Here is a 27,436-nt window from a genome sequence, read left to right as displayed (position 1 = left end):
TAAGCACAAAACAAACACGTTCGCTCCTCTTCTTCTCTTGTTGCTTTGATGCTCTGTTGTTTGTCAGTGATAACATGTGACTAGTTGGTAGATAAAGAGGCCCTGAGGCAGAGAACTATCCACAGAAATCTGACTCAATCCCAAACTAATAAAGTATGTACATTAAATACCGTGGTATTCTGTTCTGGCAGTTTTTTGGACTGCATTCCAAAAGGGTTGGTTTCATAACGTGTTTTACATCATGCGTTGTCTGCTTTTATCTGCTTCATGCTCTCTTAGCGTCTCTCATCTCACCTCTGTGGGCCTCTCATGTATATGTGGAGTCTGTCTTCTTTCCAGGTCTCTGCGGTACAGAAGTGGTTTTGTGGTCCAGGTCTGACCAGCGCTTGGTGGCACCTTGAAGTTTCTCAATGTCTTCTCTAATCCATATTCCTTTGCACTTCATTTAGCAGATATTGTGATTCTGTTTCTCAACACTGTAATTTTACTGTTTTTTCTGTCTACTCTGTGTATTTACAACATCTGTTGCATGTCTGAACGACTTCTTGAGGTTCCTTTCTTCTATTTTTCTGTTAAAGGTTTTTTCTGTGTTACAAATTTATGATTTGTAATTTGGGGCTATGTAAAATTGACTTCAAACAGTTAAAATTTCAGTTATAAATAGATAAAATCTCCTGATTAATTAAGCTCTGAATATACTCTCCTCTCTTGTTTTGTTATTAGCAAAAAGTAATGTGCAAAACACCAAACTGGTCATTTAGTTAGATACTGTATCAAATATTTAATCTTTCCAGAAAAAAACAGAGTTCTAGTTCTTAATATTAGGTTATTTATAACTTTCTTACTTACCATTGTTGAAAATGTTAATTCAATAAAGGATTTCAGAAGGATTTGGATTTAATGATCTAATTTTCTGCTGTCTGAAGGAACGTTTGGCTTCAGAGCTAGTCATTGCTCTCTTTTTTCGAAGTTGTTCATTATTTGAATTTCAGCACTTGGGCACATTTGTGTCTTCAGCTTTCTGCTGACTTGGACTGAAGGTCCGTCATAAACTGATCAGACTTTAGCAGTCAAAGGTCACTGTGAGATCAGCTGGTGACGTGACTGGTTGGCAGAGACAGACAACTGCAAGGAGGTAATTCTAGTTATCATTTAGCTAAAACTCAAACCCAAAATAAAGGTAAAAAATGCTTAGGATGACAGAATTCATGTATTTTAGTCTTTATACAAACAAATGCAGCATGCACAAACGTCATTCAATAGCGACTTTGGAAAGCAACTGCCAATTAAACGTAAAAGGAAGATTTTGTACTTTAGCGCTTGCTCACAATTTGTTTTGGTTTTGTCCTGCAGAAGCTCCTCCTATTGCATAAAATATAGTGACAGTAGTATTCACACTGACATCTTGGAGTAAATTTAATTTTGTCAACTCAAACCTGCTTAAAATGCCTGTGCCTGGAACTGGGACACAGCATAAGCCACCTGCCCAAAATAAACATGTGGCACAGCATTACTGGAAGCTCTTCAACAATGAGTGGGGGGATTTGATAGAGGCAGAAGACTATGCATGGGGAAGCCTACAGTATATGTGTGTGCCTGCAGCCTGTGATTATGTTATGTAATTTCCACTGGAGGTAACAATGGTTTGCCTTTCACTGATGCATGCCTGCGGTCCTCTCTCTCCACACGATTACATCCTTCCCGGCATTAATGGGGTCAAAACTGGCCCTTATCTTTTTGGGGCAGGGGTCTGTTTTCCATGCAGGGTGACTTTGCACATGCCCTCTTTCCTCATCCTTTAAGGGCAAGAGCACACTGAGGAAACTACAAGCTACCATCTGCTCTCCTCGAGGCAAACTCTCTGAAGCAATCTACACTGCAATTTCAACCATAAAACAGTGGTTAAGTGGATTTCCCTGAGGACAAAATGGAATTTGGACTGTAGAAACAGGTCATGAGTCTTGGTTCAAGTCAACTACATATCCCAGCATGCTCGATATAGAAACAAGCAAATGAATCAGTAAATGTGGAAAGAAAAACTTGCTACAGTGGCACAAATTAAAGCAATTTCAAATAAATTACTCTCGAATGAAGACCAACAACCAAACTGGTTACACAAGTTCAAGATACAGCGATCTGATAATGTGTGTTCACATGCAGCAGAGCACGTAATCAAAGTAAACACGACGATGACTTTCCCAGAATCACTTTGACGTCACTGACTGTGCTCTAAACAGACGAACGTGCACTAATTGATGCAACTGATGCTTAACTGCAGGCTTCCTAAAAGGTATACAATGCAGGATTTCCCTAAAAACACAAAGTAATGCCCCTGAATCATCACTTATGACCAAGAAGCAGCGCGTGGCAGTGTATTTATCTGCAGAGACCCTGCCCTCGGCCTGTATACTTTTATTTTCCTCTAATTTTGCTGTGGTCAATGGCTTCTGGATGCAGCACCGAACACCGTTTACAAACACAAATTGACAAATTCCTGCTTACCCTTAAAGGCTTTGTTGTCAGATCTTTTACATTATATAACATTTAGCCAGCGACTAATGGCAATAGATGATAATAGGGTAAAAATAGAAGCTATTATTAGAATAATCATGCAAAAGCAACTACTGCTGTTACATAAAAGCCTTGTGTTATGTTTCTCTTTGTATCATGTGTTCATTGTCTCTTTAACTGTTTTATTGTAAACCCCAGCAGGGAGAGTCCACATAGACTTGGCCTGCGTGAAGTTTTTACCATTCTTTGTCAAATGAGGTTGTCTTTGGAGCCTTCTTTGTATGTACTGCGGGCCTGTGTTGAAAAGACTAGGAAAAGTTTGGTAGGTTAGGGTTTCACCAACATGCTATTGTGTGCTTTGTACTGTGCTTGCCGGCATTTTATGTGGTTGCATTCTGCATTACATAATCATACTCTGTGACTGGGTTCATGTATTTATAGAGGCTGTAAAATAACAGATTAAATTGGTCCTGTAAAGCGCTGCAGGGAAGAGGAAAGACAAACATTTGCACGAACATATGAGTGTTACAGAACTTAAAAACCTGTTAACCCTCCGCTGTCCACTTCTGGAGGTGGACCCACAGCTGTAAACCAGCTGCCTATTCCCTGTGTAACTTTGGTGTTAAATTAACTCCTAAACGCTTAAATAACTCAAACTGCAGTAGAAAATTCACTTTTACTACGTTTAGTTTTACCTCATAAAACTTTGTGTAAAGTTTCAGTTCATTGCTGCTGGAGCTTCACAATAACATTTTATTATGTGAAGCATAATTGTGCTGACAGGCATTTAAACAAGGTTTTGTGTTATTTTCAGCAGTGGAAGAAGTACTCAGACCTTTTACTTCAGTAAAAGTAGTAATACCACAGTGTAAAAAACATTCAGCTACAACTAAAAAAGAGAATGGAAATACTTGGTAAAGTACAAGTACCTTAAAATGATGATGAAAAAGATGAATGTGGACATAGAGCTTTAAGTATTTATGACATTGTTGGACTACATGACTATTTAAAGGCATTGAAGACATCACTTTTTTTAGGTTTTTGTACTATCTTCTGTGCACTGAACTGAAAAGGTGAGAATTTAATGTATTGATGCATATATTACATGTTCATATCTAAAGTTTCATAGTACTACCTCTGTGTAAAAGACTCATGGAGTGGTATGTAGACATGCAACTACTTTTGGTTTTACTTGCCCAACATTCTGCTTAATTTGAGTCCATGATTACCTCACCATGCCACACCATGATCATCTAACTACTTGTTTTTATCTGGATCTAGAAATGAAGGAGGTGGTTAAATCCAGCAGCAATGCAACTGAAAGCGATAGTGAGACGCTGGCATCTTAAGTCCTCTGTGCCCTCTACAAGTACTTAAATTCATCTCAGTATAATCACAAGTTATTTGATACTTTTATGGTTTTCGCCTCACGTCACAGCAGGCCTTTGTTTTAGACTCTGCAGGTATTAGATGGTTTAAGGCGTACACCTGCAAACACACACATCCTGTCGGGACATGCACCCTCTCGAACACAACGCTGGAAGTTTGATGCTTTTTCAGATGATGCAGCATCATGACATATTTATTTAAGTATTCTGGATTATTCTTATCATTATATTTTTGCATTAAAATGGTTGAAATAATAAAGATACAGATGGATAAATGCCGTTTCATGACAAACTATAATTACCGCCTTGTGGTTTTTTGCCTCCACCAACTACTCAAGTTGCACTTCACATCCACTTTACAGTTGACCTCTGACCTTTTGGATATAAAATGTCATGATTTTATCCTCTGAAACATTTATTTGTCACAGTGGTCTTTGATCTTTGTCCACTAAAATCTAATCAGTTCATCACTGAGGCCATTGAAGGAAGCAAACCTGAGGTATCACGTTCACAGGAATGGGATGGACAGATGGACGGACAACCCAAAAACAATGCCTCCAGCCACAGCTCTTGACGGCGAGGAGGCACAAAAGCTGGACTGGTTATTGGTCAGGAATCACAGAGCTTTTAATCACCTCAGTGCATCAATTAAGACTAAGCCAAAAGTGAATTCTGAGCTACCTGACCCTGTTCCGACTGTAATCTAATACACCTTGGCAACAATCTGTTGAACGGAGGACAGGGAACCGGACCCGGTGCAGCATGTGACACACAGAGCTTTGATCAGCATGTGAGCAGCTCAGACAGTCAGTTTGTTTTGACATTTGGAACAATCCCGGGTCCTTTGTATTTCCACTGGTGTTTTCTCCGAGCCTGACATCTCCTCATCCAGTCCACACACTGGCTGAATTATTTCAGAAGCGAGGGTTGTCTGGTGGTTACGAGCCATGAAAGGCACAAACCAAGAGAAAGAAAAAGAAGAACTGGTACTTTGATGGTGCCAATTATTGGTTGTTTGACCAATATGAGTCACCGAGTTGTTGGCTTTCATAGAATAGCTGTTATGGAACCACTTCAATTATAAATCTTGGCTAAAGACAGCGGGAGTTGCCTTTCTGCACATGTGCAACCCTCAAAGTTGTAGTTTTACTGTTTCAGATATAGTATAAAGTAAAAAGGGCTAATATGTAACATTTCTATCCTAAATAGATTACAGGTAAATTCACATATATATCGCAGAGGTCAGTTATTTTATGTCCTTTAAACAACAGTGATAACAAAATTAAATGCATCAGGATTCAGCTCAGAAGGCGAATCACTGATTGATCACACTGTATATTTCCTTCAGGGTAACTAATCAGGGAAGCATGTTCCAGTGTTTGGAAAAAAAAAAAACCTTCAGAGTTTTTACAAGCTGCGAAAAGTAGAGACAAACAGCCCAATCAGTCACTATCACACCGGATGAGTGAGAAAAAAAAACAATGTTTGTAATTTGGAAACAGTGTCCAATTATACTCTGGTGTTATCACACAATGCTGATGCTAACAAACAGCATCAAAAATCTTAATTCAGTTCTCAGATTTGTTGTCACTTATTGTTAGCGAATGCATTAATCTCACCAGTCAATCGGTCTGGAGGTGAATTTTGGCAGTAGGGTGGCACTTCTCTTTGCAGATGGAAAACAAATTAGGCCTTTAATGTCTAATTTTACTAAAACAAAACTCAAACAGATACTTTCGCAGCATGCTGGAAAAATCATTCTTAACAGTAATTTTTCAAATGAAAAGATTGCTATGTAGAGTTCAGCAGTTGGCTCATTTCTTCATTACGAAAATATGCTAAACAAAGCAAATATAATTAACTTATTGCAAAAAGGCAATGAGTCAATTTGATGACTGTCCCTGAACAAGAAATACAGAAACTTCACAGTGCCTCAAACCTTTTCTGTCTGCTTCCTGCTGTCAATCATTCATTTCCAAATGGAAAATAATCTGAAAAATCCACTGGAGGGAAATAGCATAAGCCTAATGAAAAAAGTACCGTGCCTCAGGCCAAACCATCAACCCATATGCAGTCCAAGTCCAAAATGCAACTGGTTACAACATTACATCAGAACGCATGAGCTGCAATATAGTTTTACTGCAGGAAAGTAGAGCACAGCATGTCCTAGGAAACAATAAGTTTTATGCTTCAGCTCAGAATAAATCTCTCTGCTATGCAGAGCACGCAGCTCCTGTGCAGGGAGTTTTTGGCTGTGTTTTACTGTGGAGTTCAGTGTCTCATAAAATATATTTTAACACTTAAGGACTTACAAGACACCCTGGTTCTGTTTGCATACTGCAAGAGGAAACAGTTACGCATCATCATTAATGATGTAAGGTGCTGATATGAGAGGACGTTTTACAACATTTAGGACAGGTGAGGAGCTGTGAGGGAGCAGAGAGAGCAGAAAGAAGACACTGTGAATATGAGCTATTGTCCTCTTCGGCCTGGATTACTGATTGTGTCACAACATTCCCGCTGTCACAGAGAAAGAAGAAGACAGGACTGGGAAACCGGGAGGGGGGGTTGGATTCAGCTCTTCCTGCAAGACCAAGACAATGACCATTTCCCGCTCCTTCAGCCGCTTTCTATCAATACGTCAAAGTGAAAGAGAGTAATGGTTTAAACCAGACAAAAGGCAGGGTGGCTGGCAAGGGCAGGGCAGGGCAGTTGCATGATTAGTGCATTCCTCACCACTCCACCGCACCCCGTGCACCAGCACAGCCACAGTCAGCGGACGGGCTCAGAGCAACAATAAAATTTCCCTTCTCCATTCCCTTCTAGCTCTCCCTAAAGGGTCGATTCAACGCATCGCTGCATCCCTGTATTTACATACAAATAAGAGAGAGGATGTGGATAGTTATCGCTGCCTGCCCCCCCCCTCTGCGTCCCTGCATGTCTCTGGTTATTTGCCAGTTCTTCCCTCTCCACCCAAAAAGCTGCGGGGATGTCAGATTAGAAAAGCCACTGGGTTCGCTGATGGCTATTAGAGCTCTGGAGCCTCCCTTAACCTGGATAAGGCAACACAAAGAGGATATGAATAAGAAATATGACTGAGGGCTTCAGACGTCAGCAAGCATCGCTGCTTTGGAACATATAGGTGTGTGATGGCAGCAGCAGGGGGATAATAGTCTTTTAAATAAACGTTTGTGCATGCCATATTGGCTTGTCGACTTCCTCCGGTGAGAGACATAAATCAGGGCTCATCTACACTGGCCTACGGGAAAAAAGCCTGCATCTCTGTTATGTTTGTTGCTCTATTGTAGCAGGTAGATTTACTGCATGCTCCTCCTGCTGCTGCCTTTCCTTAAGTCTAGCCCGCAGAGAGGATCGCCCCAGAAATTTGCAATAAACTCTGTGGGGCTTTCAGAAGCAGCCTGCAGACCTTAGGTGAGAAAGCAGAGATGGAGAACTCCTGTGAACCCCTTCCCCTGAGCAAAGCTCTGTTTGTTATTCATGAGAACACTGGCTCTCCTCGTGAGATTCTGGGAAAATTACACTGCGGGTCTGGACAAATGAACTGCTTTTCTCCGCCGCTGGACAGAAATGGCTGCCGTCACTCCACAGTCTTCCACGACCCTGCGCCCTGCTGTGGCTTATCTAGCTCAGCAGAGTAAAGAGAGAGGCAAAAAAAAAAAGAAAGAAAAAAGAGGAGGGCTGGATTTGGTGAGTATGCGAGAGGAGGAGAAGAAGAGGGAAAGCAAGAGATTGAGTGGGGGAATTAGTTCAGTATTTTGATAATGGATATCCTTGGAAGAAGACCAACCGCTCATCGGGGCATGAGGAGGGGGAAATATGCAGGGAGGAAGAGAAAGGGATGAAGACAAAGAGTGCAAAGCAAAAGAATGCGCATTCAGGCATGTCCTGAGGCCAAACCCAAGCTCGTTGAGCCTAAACTTGATTGCAAAAAACAGATTTGAAAGGAATATATTTCCCTTTATCTATACTGAACCCTTACTTGTGATGTTAAAAAGTTACTCATCATTATTCATTAGTACAACGTGGAAAGTAATGCCTTCTTAGTGCCACAACAGAGATATTCAGTTGCAATGCCAGCAACATAATATACAAACAGCGACAGCTGATTGCACCCTCTTAATTTTTCAAGACTAAAGCTCTTTATCTGTTCTTTCAAGCGTCACTTGAGGAAAGAGGGGCAGTCCTAAGCTTGAAGAGAGAGACAGAGAGAGAGAGACCGCGGCAGAGCTTTGCATGTAAATGAGGAAGCCGGCTGGAAAACACAGCCAGATTAATTGAAAGCACCTCGCTCCCGAACAGCTCACAACAGGTCCTGAACCAGCACTTCAGCACAAAGACCGTGTCCATCAGCCTCCCTGACTCCTGCTGGAATTAATTATCCAGACATAACACAGATAGTTACTTGCGAATTAGTCTCATCAACAAAATCAAAAACCATTTTTCTGTGGAAAGACTGGCAGAGGTGCATCAGGACGGCTCCTGTGCAAGGAATCAGTTGCATAACTGCACATGCACTGTAACATTATGTAACTGATCTCGAGGGCAAATCGATCCCCATTATAATTCACTCTCCACTGAGGCGGTCGTGATTTACTCAGATTTTCATGGCAGGAGTTCAGACAACACAGCAGCATCATAAATACACAACAAGGACGCATACCGCTGCGTAACTTCCCTTACAGTTTCATCCTCATCCCTCCCGCGAGCAATGACATGCTGAAGCCCCACTTAAAGGACTCTTTGGGAGGGTGTGGAGGCATCAAAGCAGGGGGTGGACACTTTCTCAACAACGACAGGCCTCCCATTAACCCTGAGTGAGTGGGAGGAGGGTGGAATAGTGATAAAGACAGCTACGAAACTTAGTGCCATGTGACACCGCAAGGCGTGTCATTACCTCTCGCTGTTCTTCAGAGGCGCTTGTTACTCATCAGTGTGACTATAACACCAATAAATAACCTCTTTTCCTCCGAGGGAGATGGTGAGAACATTAAGTTTGGGGCACACGAGGATAAACCCAACAGTCGGCATCTTTAGGCTGTACCAGCACAATAATCATACTAATGTTCATGAATGCGCCCCAGGTCTTCCAGGCACTGACATCAGAAGCACTGCTCTGCCTCATGTTAACACTTTCAACTCAAAAGTAATAAAAAGTGATATTTGATCTGTTACACAAAGTTGTGATTCTTTGTTTCATTCATTTTTCTGTCTGTTCTTTCTGAACTGTTCAGCCATTGGTCATGACTGCTCATGCTAATCCAAGTCAATTTAATGCCATTTATTTCACACTTACACAGACAGCAAATATAAAAACATGCAGGAACTGACTATAAGAGGAATCCGTGTGTACCAGGAACATGGTACCTTTTTCCAATAAGCCACTCTTTACAAAGAGATGACAGGATAAGTTTTCATTAACAATTGTCAGGTTGCGAGGTCGTGGAAAATCTCTGACACTTTCTTAGTTCATAATGAGCGACTGTGCTGTGCATGGGTTAATGTCAGGTCATTAATAAGAGGGGTTCTTCTCACCTAGTAAAATGCCAACAGCAAAAGCCTACGTAATAATAAATGCTACGAAGTTCATAATGTTTTTACAATAATTTGTTAATGTGTAAAAAGTTGTTAATGAATGGATTTTGGTTCATATGCTTGCCTGCACCTTATAAACCTTTCTAAGCCTTTCCCTATTATAAACTTTTTAAGGGGTGTCTTATTAGAAAGAAATGACGCATTTAATTACATGAAAATGTGCAAAAGGAAAAACTATTAAAAACGACTTGCCAACTAAACTTCTGCGCCAGCATATTTAGCATCACCAAAGGGTCATGGTGGCCGTCTCTGTTTGTTTGTAGGATAGGTCGTGCACCTTGCATGATTGCCGAGTAACACAATATACAGTATCGGAAACCGTTGGAAGTATGTTTTGCATTCCAGCAGGAGAGAGGCAGGACTATTGTGTACAGAGTCCATTGTGTTTGTCCGCTGGCAGACACCAAGCTAGACCATGAGTCATGCTAAGCACAGTCTGAACTCCCCCCCAGCAGCTAACAGCTCGCTCACCACGCAGACTTTGAATCAGCTCTAAATTCAAGGCTGGTTCACTTTTACAGTACCTGCCAACCATGAAAGAGACAAGACATGACACAAGTACATGAGCTTGGAAATGAAAAACTGGTTTACAGTATGAAAGCATGCAGTATGTAAATAGTGCTTCCTGCCAAGACAATGGAACTGTGAGAAAAAGAGCACTGCAAATAGGAAATTCAATTTCGCTCGTCACTCCGGTGATATCACATGGCTGCTCTCTTGTAAGCTGCAGAAATTGATTTGTCGAATTTTGAGGTTTCTCTGAGTGTAACTTCTGTCCTGGTGAAAGCATAATAAATCATCTGCATAAAAGTAACAAGCGAAAGGGTATTACCTTCCTGTCTACTTGGCAACGGACCAGAAAACAATGAAACCCTCAAATGGAAGTGACCTTCACCATCAACAGAAAGAAATTATTTTATCACTCATGATAAGGGACAAAGACAATGACTAATGTTTGTAAGGCCAGTGATGATTCGTCCACTGCTGCTTTGGAGACAGAATTCACTCAATGGCTGCATAAAAAGGCAAAACTGGAAGAACGCATTTCCACATGAAAATAATCTGATTCAGTACCACTTTTATGAGGCCAAGTCAAACAAAAATCAAGCCTCAATCTCCAAAAACAAACTTCCTTCTAACTTCAGAGGTCAGGGCTTTCCCTAGAACGTTTCTTCTCAGGCAGCCTTTAGCCCCAGGCTACATCGCTCCGACCAAACCACTCCAACTGACCTATTTATAGGTTACCAAAATTGAACCATTTGTGTCACTTTTCAGCCTCAATCCAGGAAAAAAAGGTGAGAGAGAGACTCTATGGGCCCAATTTTGTGCTTCAACTAAGTGATGCTCCCTTTTGTAGCTCCACTTTGTGATTAAGGCAGGTGTATTTGGATGTAAACATCAAGCCTAGTTCGATTTGAAAGTCCATTGTGACCATCATGAAGCTGTCACACTCCAGAAGCACTGTGTTTACATTCAGCAACGACTCGAAAGAATTCCCAAGGGGCCATGCAATACTCTCTCTGTCCAATACATAATAGTGGGCCGATGACTGTTTGCACTTGATTGTGTGACCTTTCAGGCTGAAGCGAGGACGATAAATCCAGCCTCGTGGACAGATAGAGCTGGTGACACCGGGTCATTCATCCTGGCCTGGACAGCTCCGCTTTTGGCTGCTGGTCCAATGGTGAAAAGGGGGAGGAAGGAGGAAATATAGAGCTGAAGAGAAAGAGAGAGGAGAGGGCACAGAGGGCACAGACACAGCTATACCTCATGTTTACTTATGAGCTTGAAGCCTGAAATTGCAAACAAATGACTGTGGATGCATGAAGGCTCGAGGACTGATTTACTAATGAGCTGTTTGAGGACATAGCTGAGGACGGCAGGATTTTTATTGGAATCAGAGACGGAGAGGACAAATGGAAAAAGGAAAATAAACCATGAACATCCACAAGCCAAAGAGCGAGGAAAAGGAACAAAGATGACGTACAGAAAAAAAGGGACCAGACAAAAACACAAATAAGGAACTGGAGGTGAAAAGGGGGGATTCATGACATACAGTAGTAAGAAAAGCATACAATCAACCAGGGCGGCTTGTGATGAAAATCCAATCTGTCACGCTGAACTGAGAGGTTTCATTGGCTATGAATCTTTTAGGAAGGCCGTCAGCGCCGCAGGCAAAGGTTAATACCCACAGACGAGAGAGGGCTACAAGACACCGCTATGCTAAAAATTACAGCTCCGCTTCTCTTTCTCTGAACATGAAGGCATGACTGATACGCCTCAACACCTGTGGATTCAACTTCTCACTTACAGGTTTGGACACAGATTTGTGGCCAGACAGCAACAGGTAAAAACCCGACTAGCTGCAGCATTAATAATGCAACATTTTGCTATCAAGCGAGGGGGGATGTTAGGAAAAACGGCACAGACAGTAGTATTCAGAAAATAAATAAAAAGGAATGTCACCCTGGGGTCTGGAAAATCCCATTGCTGTGATCAGCTCAGTAGAACGGGTACAGCTCAAAGCATGGAAGATGCAAATTAAAGCGGTGAGCGGTCGGACGCCCGAGGAAATAAACATCACATCACTGAAGGTCTAGTAATCAGATGTTCTCTTCCATTGCAAATCTGAGGAGCAGCTCATGTTTGTTGCATCTCTTCTCAATTACTGAGAACGTACCAGAAAGCAAAAGCAGATTTGTTTATGTTTTGTGGCGCAGTTCAGACAAAGCACCTTAAAAGGTAAGGGCTGGGATTTTTGTGTTTGTCAAACAGTTGAATATTTATGCGTCCTCAAATCATCACAGCTTAATAATCAGCATGTTAAGAGCAAAAAGGAGTGCTGATTGGGTGGATGTGTGAAGGTCAGAGATCAGAGTAAACACAAATCAAAGCGTAGCTCCGGCTCTGTGCCTTGACCTTCCTTTGCAATCATGAAAGGTACCTTACATTAATTTATTGCAGTCAGAAGGCATCGGTGTAAGGGCAGAGAGTATGTTTATATAACAGTGGGATATTTTCAGCTGCAATATCGAATATGTTTCACTTTGAAAAAGAAAAACAAGCGAGATGTGTTAATTATTATCAGCCTGTCTGTCTGTCTGCATGCCTAAACCCTACAGTTTGTTTTGAAATGGGTTGCCAGCAATGTCACAGACATTGTGAGGCAATAACCACTGGTGACCTAATTATCAAGGTGAGGTTAACACAGATCAGGTAGGTCATTCCTACAACAATATCTGCAGCAATACAAAAAGAAACCAAAGGTTCATATGAGTCAGATTAGACTTGTCCAAAACAAAAACCTCTGGCATCAGTCACGTGTCTGATGCAACAAAGACAACAGGATCCTCGCTATGTTTTGCATTGTTCTGGTCATTGTCAGTGTTTGTTTTGTGTTGCTGTGTTGACACTGTGCTGCAGCATATTTGATTTGAAATGAAACAGTGACGACGAGGTGACAATGTTGACATTCAGCTTCAGTTTGAGGGTATGAACGTTCACGTCAGATAAAAAGTCTGCCAAGTGTACTTTTATTATTCGCTATGCCACAATATAAGAGACAAAAACAAGAGTGACAAGCTTGCATGAACTTAGATAGAGAAGGTGAAATACATAAATACATATAAAGATTTAATATTGGGTGCACAAGTCAATGGGGCAAATTAAGTTTTTGGATATTATTAGCATTGCTGGAGATTTTGTACCAATTACAAAAGTACTTTTTTGATACCTGACTCTCAGAAACATACATAGAATGAGTAAACAAGATTATAAATCTCATGTGATGCCAGCACTCAGTACTTTAAAACTCTCAGACACATTTAGTGAAACACGTGATCAGCTGGATTGAGGTCAGCTGACTGTCTTAGCCAGTCAAGAGCACCAAATGTCATTTAAAAAGAAATTTAAAAAAAGAAATGGTTGCCTTGGATGATTATTGTTGTTAATGTCCTAAAACTGGTGGAATACATACATAAAGGTGTTTCACTGCTGACCCAACATGGATGTGAACACCCTCAAACACCTTTCTCCATCTGTCAGTGTGCTGGTGTACAGAGGCAGTGCAATGAAAACGTTGTTTGTGCTGTTATGCGTTTGCGTCCACTAACAGGGTGTGCCAATGATGTCAAGACTGACAACGTGGCTATTGTTGTATTTGTCTCCATGTTGCTACGGCACCGTGTTTACTCTATATATCTTCATATCTCAGTGTTACATGAGGTCACCAGATATTAGTCTCATGGCGTCATAATGTAACTGTGGCTATAAGTCACGTCCTCACTGTACTATAGAAAGCAGTTAATCAAGAATCCAGACACTTAAAAACCAATCTATTTGTGTCTATTTGTGTCAGCACTGACAGGCATTGAACTCTCAGGAGGAGATGCTGAAGATTTGTGTTGTTTTATGATAAATACAGTTTACATTCTGTGAAGCGTGAATTTTTGAGGGACTTGTACTGTTCATACGACTTTGAAATTGGATGGAGACGCAAATAAAATGTTGTAATACTATACCTCACCTGAAAACCTGCACAACAACACTGTAGTGTATGTAAGAGATTGCACTTTTTACATGTTTTTGTGCAGCAAATATGTCCCAGAGATTATGTAGAACCTGCAACTTGTTGAAATATAATATTCAAAATGCCACTGAAAGTTATTTGTAAGTTTCCACTTGTTTCAGATTTTTGCGCAATCCGACCATCCGAGCCTTTACTGTCAGTGGACGCTTAGCTTCACTAGTGGCAACGTGTCGTGCAAAATCATGATAAGAACTGGAAGGAGCTAGTACAACAGGTTATACATCAGGTGTTTGTCACCTATATTACCCTTAGACATCACAGTACATTTAACGGTGGTCAGATTTTCTCCATATAAATGAAGTAATACTATAAAATGCAGATGAAAACGCAGGTGGTGTACAGAACGTGCTGCCTTATGTTAGTCTTTAATCCTACATTGTAATATCTGTCTGCTCAATGTTTTCATGGCTTTTGACTAGTTTTAATGCTTTTAAAAATAAAGTCCTGTAAAGTCAAGCAAGTCTGCTTCTAACTGAAAACACACTGAGGTAATTATTTTATGTGACATAACAGTTTATGATGTAACTACATTTTATGATCAGTTTCATTACCTAGCCTCATTCATTAAATATAGAGTATTTTAATTTAATTTAAAATAATTTTTTTACCCTTATGCAAGTGGATACATTAATGATTTTTCATTTCCGTTAACAATGTGAGGCTGGACTGTGACGTTCAATAGTGACTTTGCCAGTTGTAGAGATACGACGACTCCGAACTACAATCCATTCACAGGTACCAGTAATCCTCTGGGATAGCCGAGACACACACAGCTGCTCGACCTTCATACAGGAAGCAGTCGTTAGGGAGCACTCAGCGGTTTCATGGGAGAACAAGTGCAACTGCAACATCAACTGTACAACTGTAACAATGCCTCTTTCTCAAACTAAGGTGTGGCTATGGAAACATAATTGCACACATATCATGCAACTAATTATACTTTCACTACATCAAAATTGTCTGCAATAACCTCTGCCTGAGATATCAAAGAAAAATGTTTTTGCAACTGCAGATTTGCATATCACAGAAGAGTGGATATTGACTTTGGTGGAGGTCTGCGCCCTCAGAGTGCCCTTCAATTTTGCTTTGTTTCCTAGCTTATTCTGTGTTGCAAGCTGCCACGTGCATTCTCCCTTATCGGTATAATAAGGCTGTACAGAAAATGACAGAAATGGTACCATGGAGTGAAAGGAACATCTACACAAATGCGTATACAAAACAGCTTCAAATCAAAGTGCCAAAGGGAATTTTTCCAAGTCTATCAAGAGAGCTGGAATGGGAAAACGAGGCATTTTGTGGGTGGTACAGTATAAGATCACTCCTGACACTGAAGTGGCACACTGCCTCGGTAAACACAACACACACATGCACGGGTACATGGACACAAGGACACTGAAGCTTCGAGGCATGAGCTTGATGATAGGTAGCCCTTCTCTCAACTTAAGCAGGTTTCAGGCTCCTTTGTGAGGAAGAAAGGCTTAAAGATCAAGGCTTCGTGCGTTTGGCAGTTTAGAGCCACATATTTATTCGATTTCAAGGGTTCAAGTGCATTCCCGGACTGTTTCACTGAGCTGTGTTCTCAATACTGTGTCCTTTTGAAGTGCGACTTTCTGTGTCCTAAGTGCAATTTTTCAAACAGCCACGGGGGGAAAATCCTCTGCATCTAATATTAAGGCAGGTGGGTCTAAAGCAGAAAACTAAATCAATCTGCTGGTGTTGAAAATATTTTCACTTCGGCCTCAATTACCACATAAATCCTCATATGTCTTGTTCTAATAAATCATATTTGTTTTCATTCAAGGGCAATACGTGCCAAGAGCACCACTGAAGTTGAGTATTGAATTTTTTTTCTTGCAGTTCAGTTTGTGAAAATTAAGTTCGTCTTCCGCATCGGTAAGAAATGAGATGTCAAATCGCCAAACAAAACACTGGCCAGACTCAAAAACATCATCCTGTGCAGCCAGCGTTCCTCAATCTGACTCTTTCACTTTCCCTCTTCGCCGAAACAGGAGGAAATTATGTTTGCTCCTCTTTCCTGAAGTGCAGGTTGGGTTACACGTGTAAAACCACCTTGTCAGATAACAGTGATGCTTATCAGGGGAAAAGTTAGTTAGAGCGCAATCCATGGTGACATAACACACAGAGGCGGTGCGTGAAACCTGTTCGACTGCAGACAAAATCAGTCTGTTGGTGTGCATTCACTCATACAAATACAACTGAGGCTTATTGTCCCTCATGTATAAAACGGCAGAGTGAGCAGAGGACTGTGGCTGCGTCAAACATGAAACCTCGGACATCACTGGTCTGATTTTCAATGAAGTGATGGACAAAATGTTTTAAAAGCAAAGTGAAATTGTAAAGTGTAAATTTAAAATGTTAAAGGCCATAAATCCAATTATCAATTTCCTTCTGAAGGATGGATGCCCTTTTATTGACCTGCAACAGGGGCTGCAGTGGCATGTTGTCTAGCTTACTTGCTTAACATTGTAACGGTGAGCAGGTGAACATTCGATGGTTTATACATGATCTATTTGTTTTTACAGTGTGTCGGTGTTTGCTGCCTGTGGCTGCTGGTATTCGTTTTACCTGCTTGCACAACCTAAAGTCCCAGCTAGGAAAAGTCAACATTGAGCTGACGTTACATATACTGACTGGCTTAGTCGTGATGCTGTACTTGAGAGTCAAATATGAAGATAAAACGATGCCAGTGGTCCTATTTTTATGCAATTTGGAAGGATGATAGATCTTGTCGGGGGTTTACTGCAACAAAGGGAACCTTTCACCTGTTTGCATTTTGTTTTTTTTATCAAGTGTTCAAATCAAGTATCACGTTGTCGGCCTATGCTGACACCAGAGTTCAAAAGCCCAATATTTTACCCAAGTACTGCATTAGTCCAGCTGTCATGTACCTGTAGGTTAGCATTTTTAACAACTGCAGTAACTTTGCAGAAAAAAAGATTTTACAAACTGTGATGTTCTCAGGAAATATGATGAAGACAAGCATGTTAGCCACAATGTGTTCCAAATGTTGACCAATAGGAGCACAGACATCTCTTCTATGGACAAATGTAAACATGGCGAGACCAAAGAGCCGACACCAACAATTTCATTGGTGCTGGGAGGGGGAAGTGTGAAATAGAGGAGGGTCACGCGACCTTTCTTTCTTAGGCTTTTCCGAACACAAGACACCTCGTATCATACGTACCGCCACTGTTCGTTTACACTGTTGTTTCTGGATGTTGGTCCCTTGCCAGCGACATCACACATGATGTAAAAGACGGCAAGTTATGATTTTTTCGACAAGCTATGATTGGTCGGGGCGCAATGTGGAGTGTGTCAGCCAAGGCACAACAATAATTAATGACTCGATAATGACCTAATCTGACACAGTGACCATCGCAACAGACAGAACCCAGCATTACATTAAAATAGTCCTTAAACATGCAATAATAATAATAATAATTCAATCTGCTACTTTGTTTTTTAACTGTTTGCTTTGATTGCTGTATGGCACTTTGTAACATTATTATGAAAATTGTTCTATGAATAAAGGTTTATTATGCAGATTCAATTTAGACTTTCTTCTTAATACTCTTACTTTTTCACATTTCAGTATTGTAACTTTTACTTAACTCTTACGTGGACAATTTAACTTTTTACTGAACAGTGGCCCCTGTGGCCAGAAGTGGCAATTACAGGATAAAAGAGTGTTGAATTTGCTTCGTTTCTCAAGTTTATTTTGTGTCACTTGCTTTAAAAACATTGTGCCAAAACCAGTCAGCAAAGTCTCTCATTTCTCTCTCATTTCATATGGAAGAGGAAGATTATTAATTTCCAAAGTCTGAAGTTAAAGATCAGTGTAAAAACCTCTTAATCCTCCCTCCACTGCAGAGCTCAGATGACACTGTTTTGAACAGTGAGAAACAGGAATACCAAACGTCTACTGGAATTTAAAACATAATAGAATGGGAAACTGGAGACTGGGGTCTCCAAGTAATTCTACTTTAATGAATAGAAACAGACCAGCTCCCAAATGCCTAATCACGCAGAGTGGCCTGATTAGGGCTGACTCACAAATTCCCCACAGTCGTCAGCAAACACACAGGAATGTCCGGCAAATAGGTTACACATTACAGACACACAAGATCACAACATACACTCACACACTCCTCTAATCCACCACTCTCTTACTTAACACCCCCTGCGGTGTGTGTTTGTGTGTGTTTGCGTGCTGTCAAACGAGCAAGACGCCCAGCAGCTAAGTACAGAAAGTTCCCCCACAACCACACAACGGGGGGAGATTTATTTCCCAAAAGCAGAAGCATGAAACCGATTATCGCTTATCTCCGCATGCCTCCATAAACTATTAGGATTAAGATCCCAAACAGTAAATTTCTATGAGCTGCGTGTCAGTTACCACAACACACACCAGATCGCGTTAATGTTCCCAGCATGAATGCTGGTAATGAGGACGCAAAAGACGAGAAATTATGACGGAGGCTCTGAAAAATGCTCAAATAAACTTGTATAAAAGGTGGAAACATCTCTGAGTGAAGATGGTTTGACTTGAACGTTCAAACATTGACCTGAATGCGGGGTCAGACGGGGACGGGACTATTCACTCTGACATTGTTTTGCGCCTGCAGAGAAAACAGTCAAAGTGAATTTGGTTAAATATTTACATGGGTTACGTTGCACACTGGGTTTAACCAGTTCATTCTGCACAGACTTAATAACATCTGACTGATGCAAATCAATCAATCGTTTCTGCTCTATTTAGGGGTTTATTTCAGAGCTTAAAGTTGACACCAATGCAATACAACACTTAATTGATGTCAAACTTGTATGTCCCGGGTATGCACACACTCGTCAGTTAAAGATTAGCCGCAAACACAGCAATCATGTCACTCAAGCAGTAGCAGGGAGGTGAGAAATGACTCACGGCCTTCACCAGCAGCTGAGTTTCAGTGGTCATCCATGCTGAAGTCGACCACATTACCTTCAGTTGACCAGAGTTCTGGGATAAGGCTCGCTGAGATCTGAGGGCTCATAACTGTTGAGCTGTATGAAGGGTGGAGAGTGGAGGGAGCGAGTCTGCCTGCAGGCGAACAGGCATGAGATGTGTGCATTAGACGTCGGTGCATGTTTAGCATGACTGGTCATTCTTGTTGTTCTTCAGTAATAATCTACAGTCTGCTCCACAAAAAGTTCCTTCACAGCCATGACTAAAGAGTAGTGACCTGGAGAAAAGAGACTTTGAACTTTCTGTGCAAATAACAAGCAAAGCTCCCAACAGTAAATATTAAACAGAAAGGCTAAGTGCCACAATACAGATGTTCTGACTTTGAATGTGCCTAATACCACTGTGATCTGCAGGCGCATAATAATCAAAGTTGACCTTCAAGCAGTGTCCAAAACACATGAAGATTCAGAGGAGCTTTTCCTTAAGTGCTGACTTTTGGAGCAGTTTTTGATATTCTGTGCCGAGGCACATTTTGATCAATATCTGAGGCTGATTTAGACAAAGTGAGGTGGTGAGTTGTTTCACTAGTGGCACACAGTAACATTTCCTTCTCACAGCCTCTTTCGCTCTAATCCAGTGATCTGATGCCATCTGACAGCACAATGGTCGCTCACCTAGTCAGGGGTCACTTTAATGGGAACTCAAGTTTATGTAACATTCCTACAAACTGAACAAAACCACGTGCCACGGCCCATTACGAGAGTGCCGTGTGTTTTATGAAGTGTTGAGACACCCCCGGTCCCTGTACGGAGAAGGGCCGAGCTGGTAACGACTTCATCTTCATCGCAGAAGCAGACAAGCAACAGTTCCTCTTCCTTCAGCCTCTTTCTTCCTCCTCCTCTGGAATTCCCATAAATTTCAGAGAGCAGCTCAACTGAGACTTTTCAATCTATTAGTCACCCTTTCAAATATTTCCAATGACAGTGGCTCTCGTAAACAATCCAGACTTCGTTCCGATAAGTAAACCGAACAAAATGTCCTTCTGCGTTACTGGTGCTTCTGGCTTGGGAAGTTTCACCTGGAGAGTGTTTTAATTAGAGCGTTTAGCACTGCTAGCAACACTAACAAGTGAAACGAAGGAAACAAAACACCCTGCCTAAATAGCTCCTTGCTTACCTAAAACCATGATTAAATCCCTGTGGTATTTACTGTGATGATGTGCCCTTGTTTGGAGAAGGTTTTAACAGCAAGTGAAACATGCTCCACGCTATGCAAATTAGCATTCTTGCATTCTTTTGCACACCTGTGAATTGTGAGCCTATTTATATTTGGTAAACAAACAGCTGGAAGGATTTAGGAGTGTAACTTTATCCAACTGCACTGCTGAACAAATAGATGTGCTAATTTCTTTCTTCATACACACATCGAACCTATGTTCCATAAAACTGCACCAATATACAACGTTTAAACACCACGAGGACAAAAAGAAAAAGAGGCACCTACGTTAATATGTGGACTAACGAGGCAAAAGAGTAAATATGCTTGTCATCTATTTAGAAATCACTGTGCAGGCTTGAGAAGCAGCAGCAGTAATGAAGGCCACACGTGACACCAAGTTAATTTCTCACAAATTTGTGCATCTATTTCATTAAACCAGCGTCAAACCATGCATCCTCTGCAGCTGCACCGGGGTAAAACTGGATCTAACGTCGCCCTAACTCCGCTCTCAGCGTGGCCCTTATCCAAACATACAGTTCAACTTCACCCTTCACTGAACCTCACCACAGAATAAAATGGAGCGGAAACTAATTTGGGCACAAACAAAGGCAGGGGTGTTTGAATTTAAGGCATTTGCTGATTAATGTCAGTGCAGGCAGTTTTTAAGAGAGCAGAGGAAAGAGTTGATGCCAAAACTCCATGCAGAGAGCCTCATTGCCCTGCAAAAACATTTACAAACATTTCCCTGATACAAGGCAATGTGCATGTAAAATCTCCAATTTAAAACTGAGCTCTAATTTGGCATTTGCATGAATTAGACTTTAAACCATATCAGAATGATTTTCAAACAAAGAGTCTTTGTAAAAGATTTTGGAGAAATAAAACAGTTTTTCTCTTTTTATTCCTTAAGTAGTTGTTAAAAACATTATTTTTCACGCTTTCTGACAGTGTCACATTCTGTATCTACTTGTTTCAGCTTTTCATTAAAGCTGCAGTAAATCATGTTTAAAGTGAGCATTTTTAATGGCTGCACTCGTCCATTAACTGCGAAATAGCACCTGCTGCCACTGCTGTTAAAGAGGTTAAGATATGTTTGTGTAAAACATATTAACCAACCTCTGGATTTACAAAGGATCAGTTTAAACAAGGACCCCTCTTGTCTGCCATCTCCTCCTATCACCAGAGTGTTAACTGCCTGAGTACTCGGCACAGTATCGCATGTTGAACCTGTTGACCTCCTCGGTGACACTGCAGACAAATAGCTGTGAGGGGCCGGCGAGCTCCACACTCCCCAGCACCAGTAGCCTCTGTGGGACACATCCAGCCTTCCACATGAAACAAAATTCACACTCCCTGGCTGGAGAGTCTGACCGCAGCCTCATAACTCACTAAGGTCATAAAAAGCTGCACAATGAGCGACATGAATCACCCTCCGACTGCATGCGGCGTGTCTCTCCGATGGGAAACTTGCCTACGTCACAACCAAAAACATCTCCAGACGAGAGAACTCGAACCTCACCGAGATGCTCGACCTCCCTCCACGCACACACTCACTCGATTCCACATTCCTCTGTTGCATAAGCATGTCGTGAGCAGGTCAGAGGTCAGCATCGATAACAATGCCCTCCAGTCTGAAGCAGCGAGCAGGGTGAGAGGAAGGAGACACCTTCCTGTAGCTCAGGAGGTGGTATTGATTGACGCTGTGCAGAGGTGTCTTCTCTCCGGTAAAGAACAGAGCTTTTAACGGGCCATTATAACCTCAACGGGCAAGATTGGGTTCCCCTGATGCTCTCAAATCCTGCTCAACAACTATTATGCTGCACAGAACGAGCGGGGAGATAATCCCAGGCATCTCTATGCACACCTGTCCACTCATATTCACATCACAAAGGGAATTTGTGTGAGGGAGCCTTCATTTGCATAGTTTGGTCCTCTTTATATGCATCAGGAGGAGAAAAGGAAACACTTTACAAAAGGAATAACTATCTGCTGTGCTGCCAGCGTTTTTATGTTTCCCCTCTGATTTCCAAAGTTGCAGAATCTCAATTCATGAGATCTGAGAGATAAAACTTCAATTATTAAAGTGGAATCAGAAAACCTGAGCTGTTATTGAGTCTTGGTGTTGCTAAGGTGTGAAGATAAGGTGCGTGAGGAAAAGACTGAATTCATTTAATAAACAGCATGAAATTATTTTCTTTATCTTACAAATTAATGCTGAAATGATTGATTAGCTGATTCAGTGAAGTAATTCATCAGGCAACACATTTCTGAATAATTTAGGGCTGCAATGCACAATTATTAGAATGTATTATTAATCTGGTGATTATTTTCTTGATTAATCAATTAATCATGTGATCTATAAAATGTCTATCACACTGTCAAATTGCTTGTCTTATCTGAGCAAAACCCAATTACAGTCAATTTAATGTCATATAAGAAAAACAAGAGCAGTAAATCTTCACATTTGACAAGCTGGAACCAATGTTTTGCAATTTTACTTGAAAAATTACAAAAAACAATTAATCAATTCGCAACATAGCCATTGATTTAACTGCTAGCATTCAATTATTGATTATTCGACAAATTCTTTCAGCTACAGAATATTTGCTGCTTTTTCTGGTATTGAATTATTGGAAATTTAACACTTTCAGTATGAATGGATTATAGAACATGCTGATTGTACAAAGATCCAGGGGCCCAAGGGGTCAAGGGGTCCCTACTCCTCGGCAAGACATGGCGAATAAAATTTCTGACATTTTATGGGCTAAATGCTCACATTCAATGAAAAGATTAATCAACCGATTAACTGATAAGTATAAAAATGCAAGTATGTTCAAAGGACAGCACAGAACTACTTTACATAATGACGCACGTGCCAAAAAAGCTTTTTGTAGAGGTGGGTGAGTGATGTGAAATGGCACAGGCTCCTCAAACATAATTCACATCCATCATACTGAAAACTGAGACTTTCACTTCTCCATTTAGGCATTTGGAATAAGACAATTAGCACATTTGTGTATGACCTCACTGACCTCCAGTATGACATCCACAGGCAAGTCCTAAAAGATGCTGCTTTTGCCAATTACAATGAGTTTCCAGCAGCAGGTCACTGAAGTGCTCTCTGCAGCGAGTATCTGCTCAGGCTGACGCTGTGAAGTGACATCTCTTCTCTAGTAAAACCATCTGCAGACTGGATCAAGTTCAGGAGCCGCATTCTCCCAGTTAACTTTCATTCAACATTTAGGTAAATACAAGTATCGGACTCAGACTCAGCAGACACCCAAAATCAAAAGACTGGGATCTGGATCAAAAACTCAAAAATTACCAGTGTCAGACTTTCACTTTCTTTTCATCATATTGTTTTGTTTGTCTGTTATGCAACTCAAACTGATAAGGTGCCTGTTCACATGGCAGTTAATGATCAGAAAACTCTCCAGAGGAGTCCAGCAAGTATATTTGGGTTTCATAACCGGGTTTCTGAAATGTTCACATGTGCAAAGACACAATCGGGACACTCCAAAAGCCTGATCATAACTGCGGTACTAGTGGACATACGACCACTTCAGCTGGGATCAAATATTTCCAGTTCTTCCTCCCTGCCTCACTCACACAAATCAGCTCACCACTTCATCAGATTACCTCCCAACTCCCCCAGCAACAGTTTGCTCGCCCTCTTTTACTACATAATCAGCTGCCTATGGGCTCGATCTAACATATCTGGCACAGCCCGGAGTGCTGAAGCCCAGTATTACAGCCTGGCATGTGACCAGCTTTCAAACGGCTTTGCTCGGCACTGCTGAGCACCTAATAACAGGATGTGGAGCGCCAACTGACAAACTGGTCAAACTCCAAGTGGTGCTGCCCCGAGGGCAGCGAGCTCAGGGTGGCTATCGAGTGAGAGAAGGAGGTACGGGAAGTGGGGTGGATACGGAGCACTTCAAAATGCATCGCACCACCACCACCACCACCACATTAATAAAAACATTTTTTGGTACAATATGAGTGCTTTTTCGAGCGTACATAATCACAGTGCTGGCCAGCAGTGCTTGTTGGCTGGCAGAGCCTCATATCAGGGTTCGTGCATGTGTCCAAACCACAAGAATTAGGCAAATTGTGACCTGAATTAAATTCAATAACAATGAATGCCCCAATGTCGCTTTCAGACACACACACACCTCCACCACCAGCAGCCGACAACCCCTCTCTCTTCCCCTGTCTCTTCGCCCCCCCTCCCTAACATCTGAGGGCTGCTTACATTTCAGTCTCTACAGAGGCTCGATTAAACCAGACACATGTACGGGAGGAATTCGGAGACTTTTGGAAAACAAGTGCTTTTCTAGTTCCATTTGAATTATTTATGGATGTGTCAAAGCAAGAACATTTCTCCAACCTGGTCCCAAGATGAGCCGGCCAAGAAACACACAATGTATAAAGTTACAAAAGAAGAAGAAGAAAAAAAGGCAAACTACAGCAGTGCAAACTAACCCTAAAATATATCAAATATTAAAGTGTTACAATAGCCAAGTTAAGGAACCAACCATTCACCAATTTGTCACCTCACACCAGAGATAACCCTGTGAGTCCCTCTATATTTGGATGACTTGATATATAATACAAAAGCTGGTTGACTCTTGTTCAATTTAATTGATTTAACTTTACATGTATGCGTGCTGGCTGTGGTCAACACAACTGATAAGTATACAGACTATAATTATCTGTGGCCACAAGTATTTAAGAGCATACCCACTAATTTTCTTCGAGAACACAGTCTGAGCATTTCGATTTTTTTTGTGTTTCCAGTAAAGTTTACTGTAATTTACGGTTACATTTGCTAGATTTGAGACTGATTTAGCGCTCAAAAACAAATAAGTCCATTACTCCATCAGAAGAGCAGCAGAACATTAATCAGCATCTATCAACAACACAGAATAAGTCAAAGATTCACTGGTTTCTGCTTCCCAATTGTGAGGATGTGCTGCTTTTCTGTTTAATATTGTTGTGAAGTGAAAACATTTGGGTTTTGGACTGTTGGTTAGACAAAACAAGCAACTTGAAGACATCATACTGGGCTCATTTGTCCCTCCTTTGAGACAATATACAGACTAAACAACAAAAAAAAGCAATTGACAGATTGATAGATAATGAAAATAACTGCTGGTTGCAGCAACATATTTGATCACTTGCAAAATGTGCATACTTTGGTCATAACTCTTGACTCCTTTTATAAAGTGAATTAAAGGGATTTTATGAGAAATGTTTTGTATTATGTGACAAAAAATGTTTATGTTACAAATATCAATATCGGCCTCACAAACTCAGTCTCAGTCAGGCTCGACTCTGAGGGTTTTTCATGCAGCAAAGAACACTTGTCACCGGGTCTGTGCAATAGTTTTGACAGCCACCTCCACCATAACATGGACCCTTGAGCATAAACAACCCCCCTTGTCCTGCTGAGATACCTGCTCTGTGTCTTACACTGACCTCTGACTTTCCTGTGGAGATGACAGCCCAGAGAAAATGTACTTTCCCTGCAGGGGATTCGTGCAAATCGCCACATTAGTATCACAGTAAACCCTGACTCACCTCATTGGATGGTATGCTGACAACACCTGTTGATCTCCTCTTTTCCCTCAGCTTCCTCTTCTCGATCTGCCCTTTCCCCTTTCTGGCGCTGGGACCAGTGCTGTTCTTCTCCTTGACCTTACTGGGTGACGGACTCTCCTTGTCGCTGTCATTGCACGCCATGGAGCTGGAGTCCGGCGAGGCGCACTGAGCCTTCTCCGTCTGAGGCGGGGCTTTCTTCAGGTTGCTCCCCGGGGTGGCCGTGGGTGCAGCGGGGTGGTGCGTTTCCTCCTCGGGTCTCTTCAAAGCTGTGCCGGAGGAGGACCGAGCCACAGAGCAGGAGGAGGGGAGGCAGTTGGAGGCGCTTCGGTCCGGGTTGCCGTTGTTGGTGAGCTCGGCGCCCGGCGGAGATGCGTGGCGACTGCTGCTGTTTGTGTTGCCGGCACCCAAGGGAGCCCCGGTGGCTGCCGCAATGTCCCCCAGCATTTTGGCTCTCATTTTCTCCCGCTTTGCCTTCCACTCCTCCAAAAAGTCTGTCGTTGCGTTTGGCTTAAACCCGCCTGTGGCCATGATCCCTTTTGATAAGTTCCTCAAGTTGGTGAAAACGAACTGAACGTTGAAGTTGAACTTTCAGCTCTCGGCTCCCGTCCTAATGGCACCGCATTCCTCAAGCGATTAACCCGGGTGCTGTTGACAGGTAGGAGGAAAATAAAGTCAGCCTCAGCACAAAATAAACTCAAAATACTCTTTTGTGGCTCCTTTTCTTCGTCTGAGATCTGGGATCATTTTTGTCCACGTCGTGCCTGTATACGTACACAACGTCAAGAATAGCAGGTTCTTAAAGTTTGCTGCTAGCTTAAATGAGTGAAACGCGCAACTCTCCGCTCATCTCTCGTGATTTTTTTCTCAAGTAAAAGTAACTCAAAGTGCGCAAAAGTTGACCAAGGAAGCGCAGAAGTGTGAATTCGGGTAGAAACTCACCTGTGTGGAACTGTTTCGCTCGTTAAACTGCCGTCTTCGGTCCGACCAGGTGTGCCCGCGGTCCGCTCAGATGAATGGCGCTTGTCGCGAGCGCTGAGAGCAGCTGCGCTCGCTCTGCCCTCCACACCGGGTGAGTCCGACGACACCCGAACACTTCCGACTGAAGCCGAAGCCACCGTGGAGCTCAGCCCGAATATGAAAAGCCTGTAACACCCCTTTAATACTCCCTCTGGGGCTTTTATCTGTCAAAGGTGATTTATGGTAGTTTTTAAAAGACATTTATGGTACTTTTGTGATACTACAATATAGACAGTTATTCATATATCATCATGCTTTATCCTACTTTTGAACTTGTGTTAGAATTGCGTAATAATTTCTTGTTTTTCTATAGCACATTTATTAATATCCCTGCAGTTTCTGAGTTATGTTTTTAGTCTTTTCTATATTTTTCAGCTTGTAAGAGGAATGGTTGTTAGTTTATAGTTTATAGTGACCTTATCAAACAGAATTTATTTATGTATTCATTATTTTTCATTTTATTTCTGTTCTTGTAGCACTAAATTATACTTTTTCATACTTCATAGTGATAGAGTGATATATATATATATATAT

General features: G+C 41.6%; 1 protein-coding gene across 1 annotated transcript in view; it reads right to left on the bottom strand.

Annotated features, from left to right (window-relative positions):
- Positions 1–26,954, bottom strand: part of pawr (PRKC, apoptosis, WT1, regulator) — a 66,502-nt gene extending 39,548 nt beyond the window's left edge. The window contains exons 1-2 of the mRNA XM_041964117.1: positions 26,825–26,954; positions 25,865–26,530 (exon numbers count right to left, since the gene is read on the bottom strand). Coding sequence (XP_041820051.1) covers positions 25,865–26,413 — 549 coding nt within the window. The 5' untranslated portion in view covers positions 26,414–26,530; positions 26,825–26,954. The remainder of the gene's footprint in view (positions 1–25,864; positions 26,531–26,824) is intronic.
- Positions 26,955–27,436: the final 482 nt, after the last annotated feature.

This window comes from Chelmon rostratus, chromosome 22 (assembly GCF_017976325.1).
Source record: "Chelmon rostratus isolate fCheRos1 chromosome 22, fCheRos1.pri, whole genome shotgun sequence".
Classification (NCBI taxonomy): Eukaryota; Metazoa; Chordata; class Actinopteri; order Chaetodontiformes; family Chaetodontidae; genus Chelmon; species Chelmon rostratus.
This window is presented reverse-complemented; position numbering and strand designations above follow the sequence as displayed.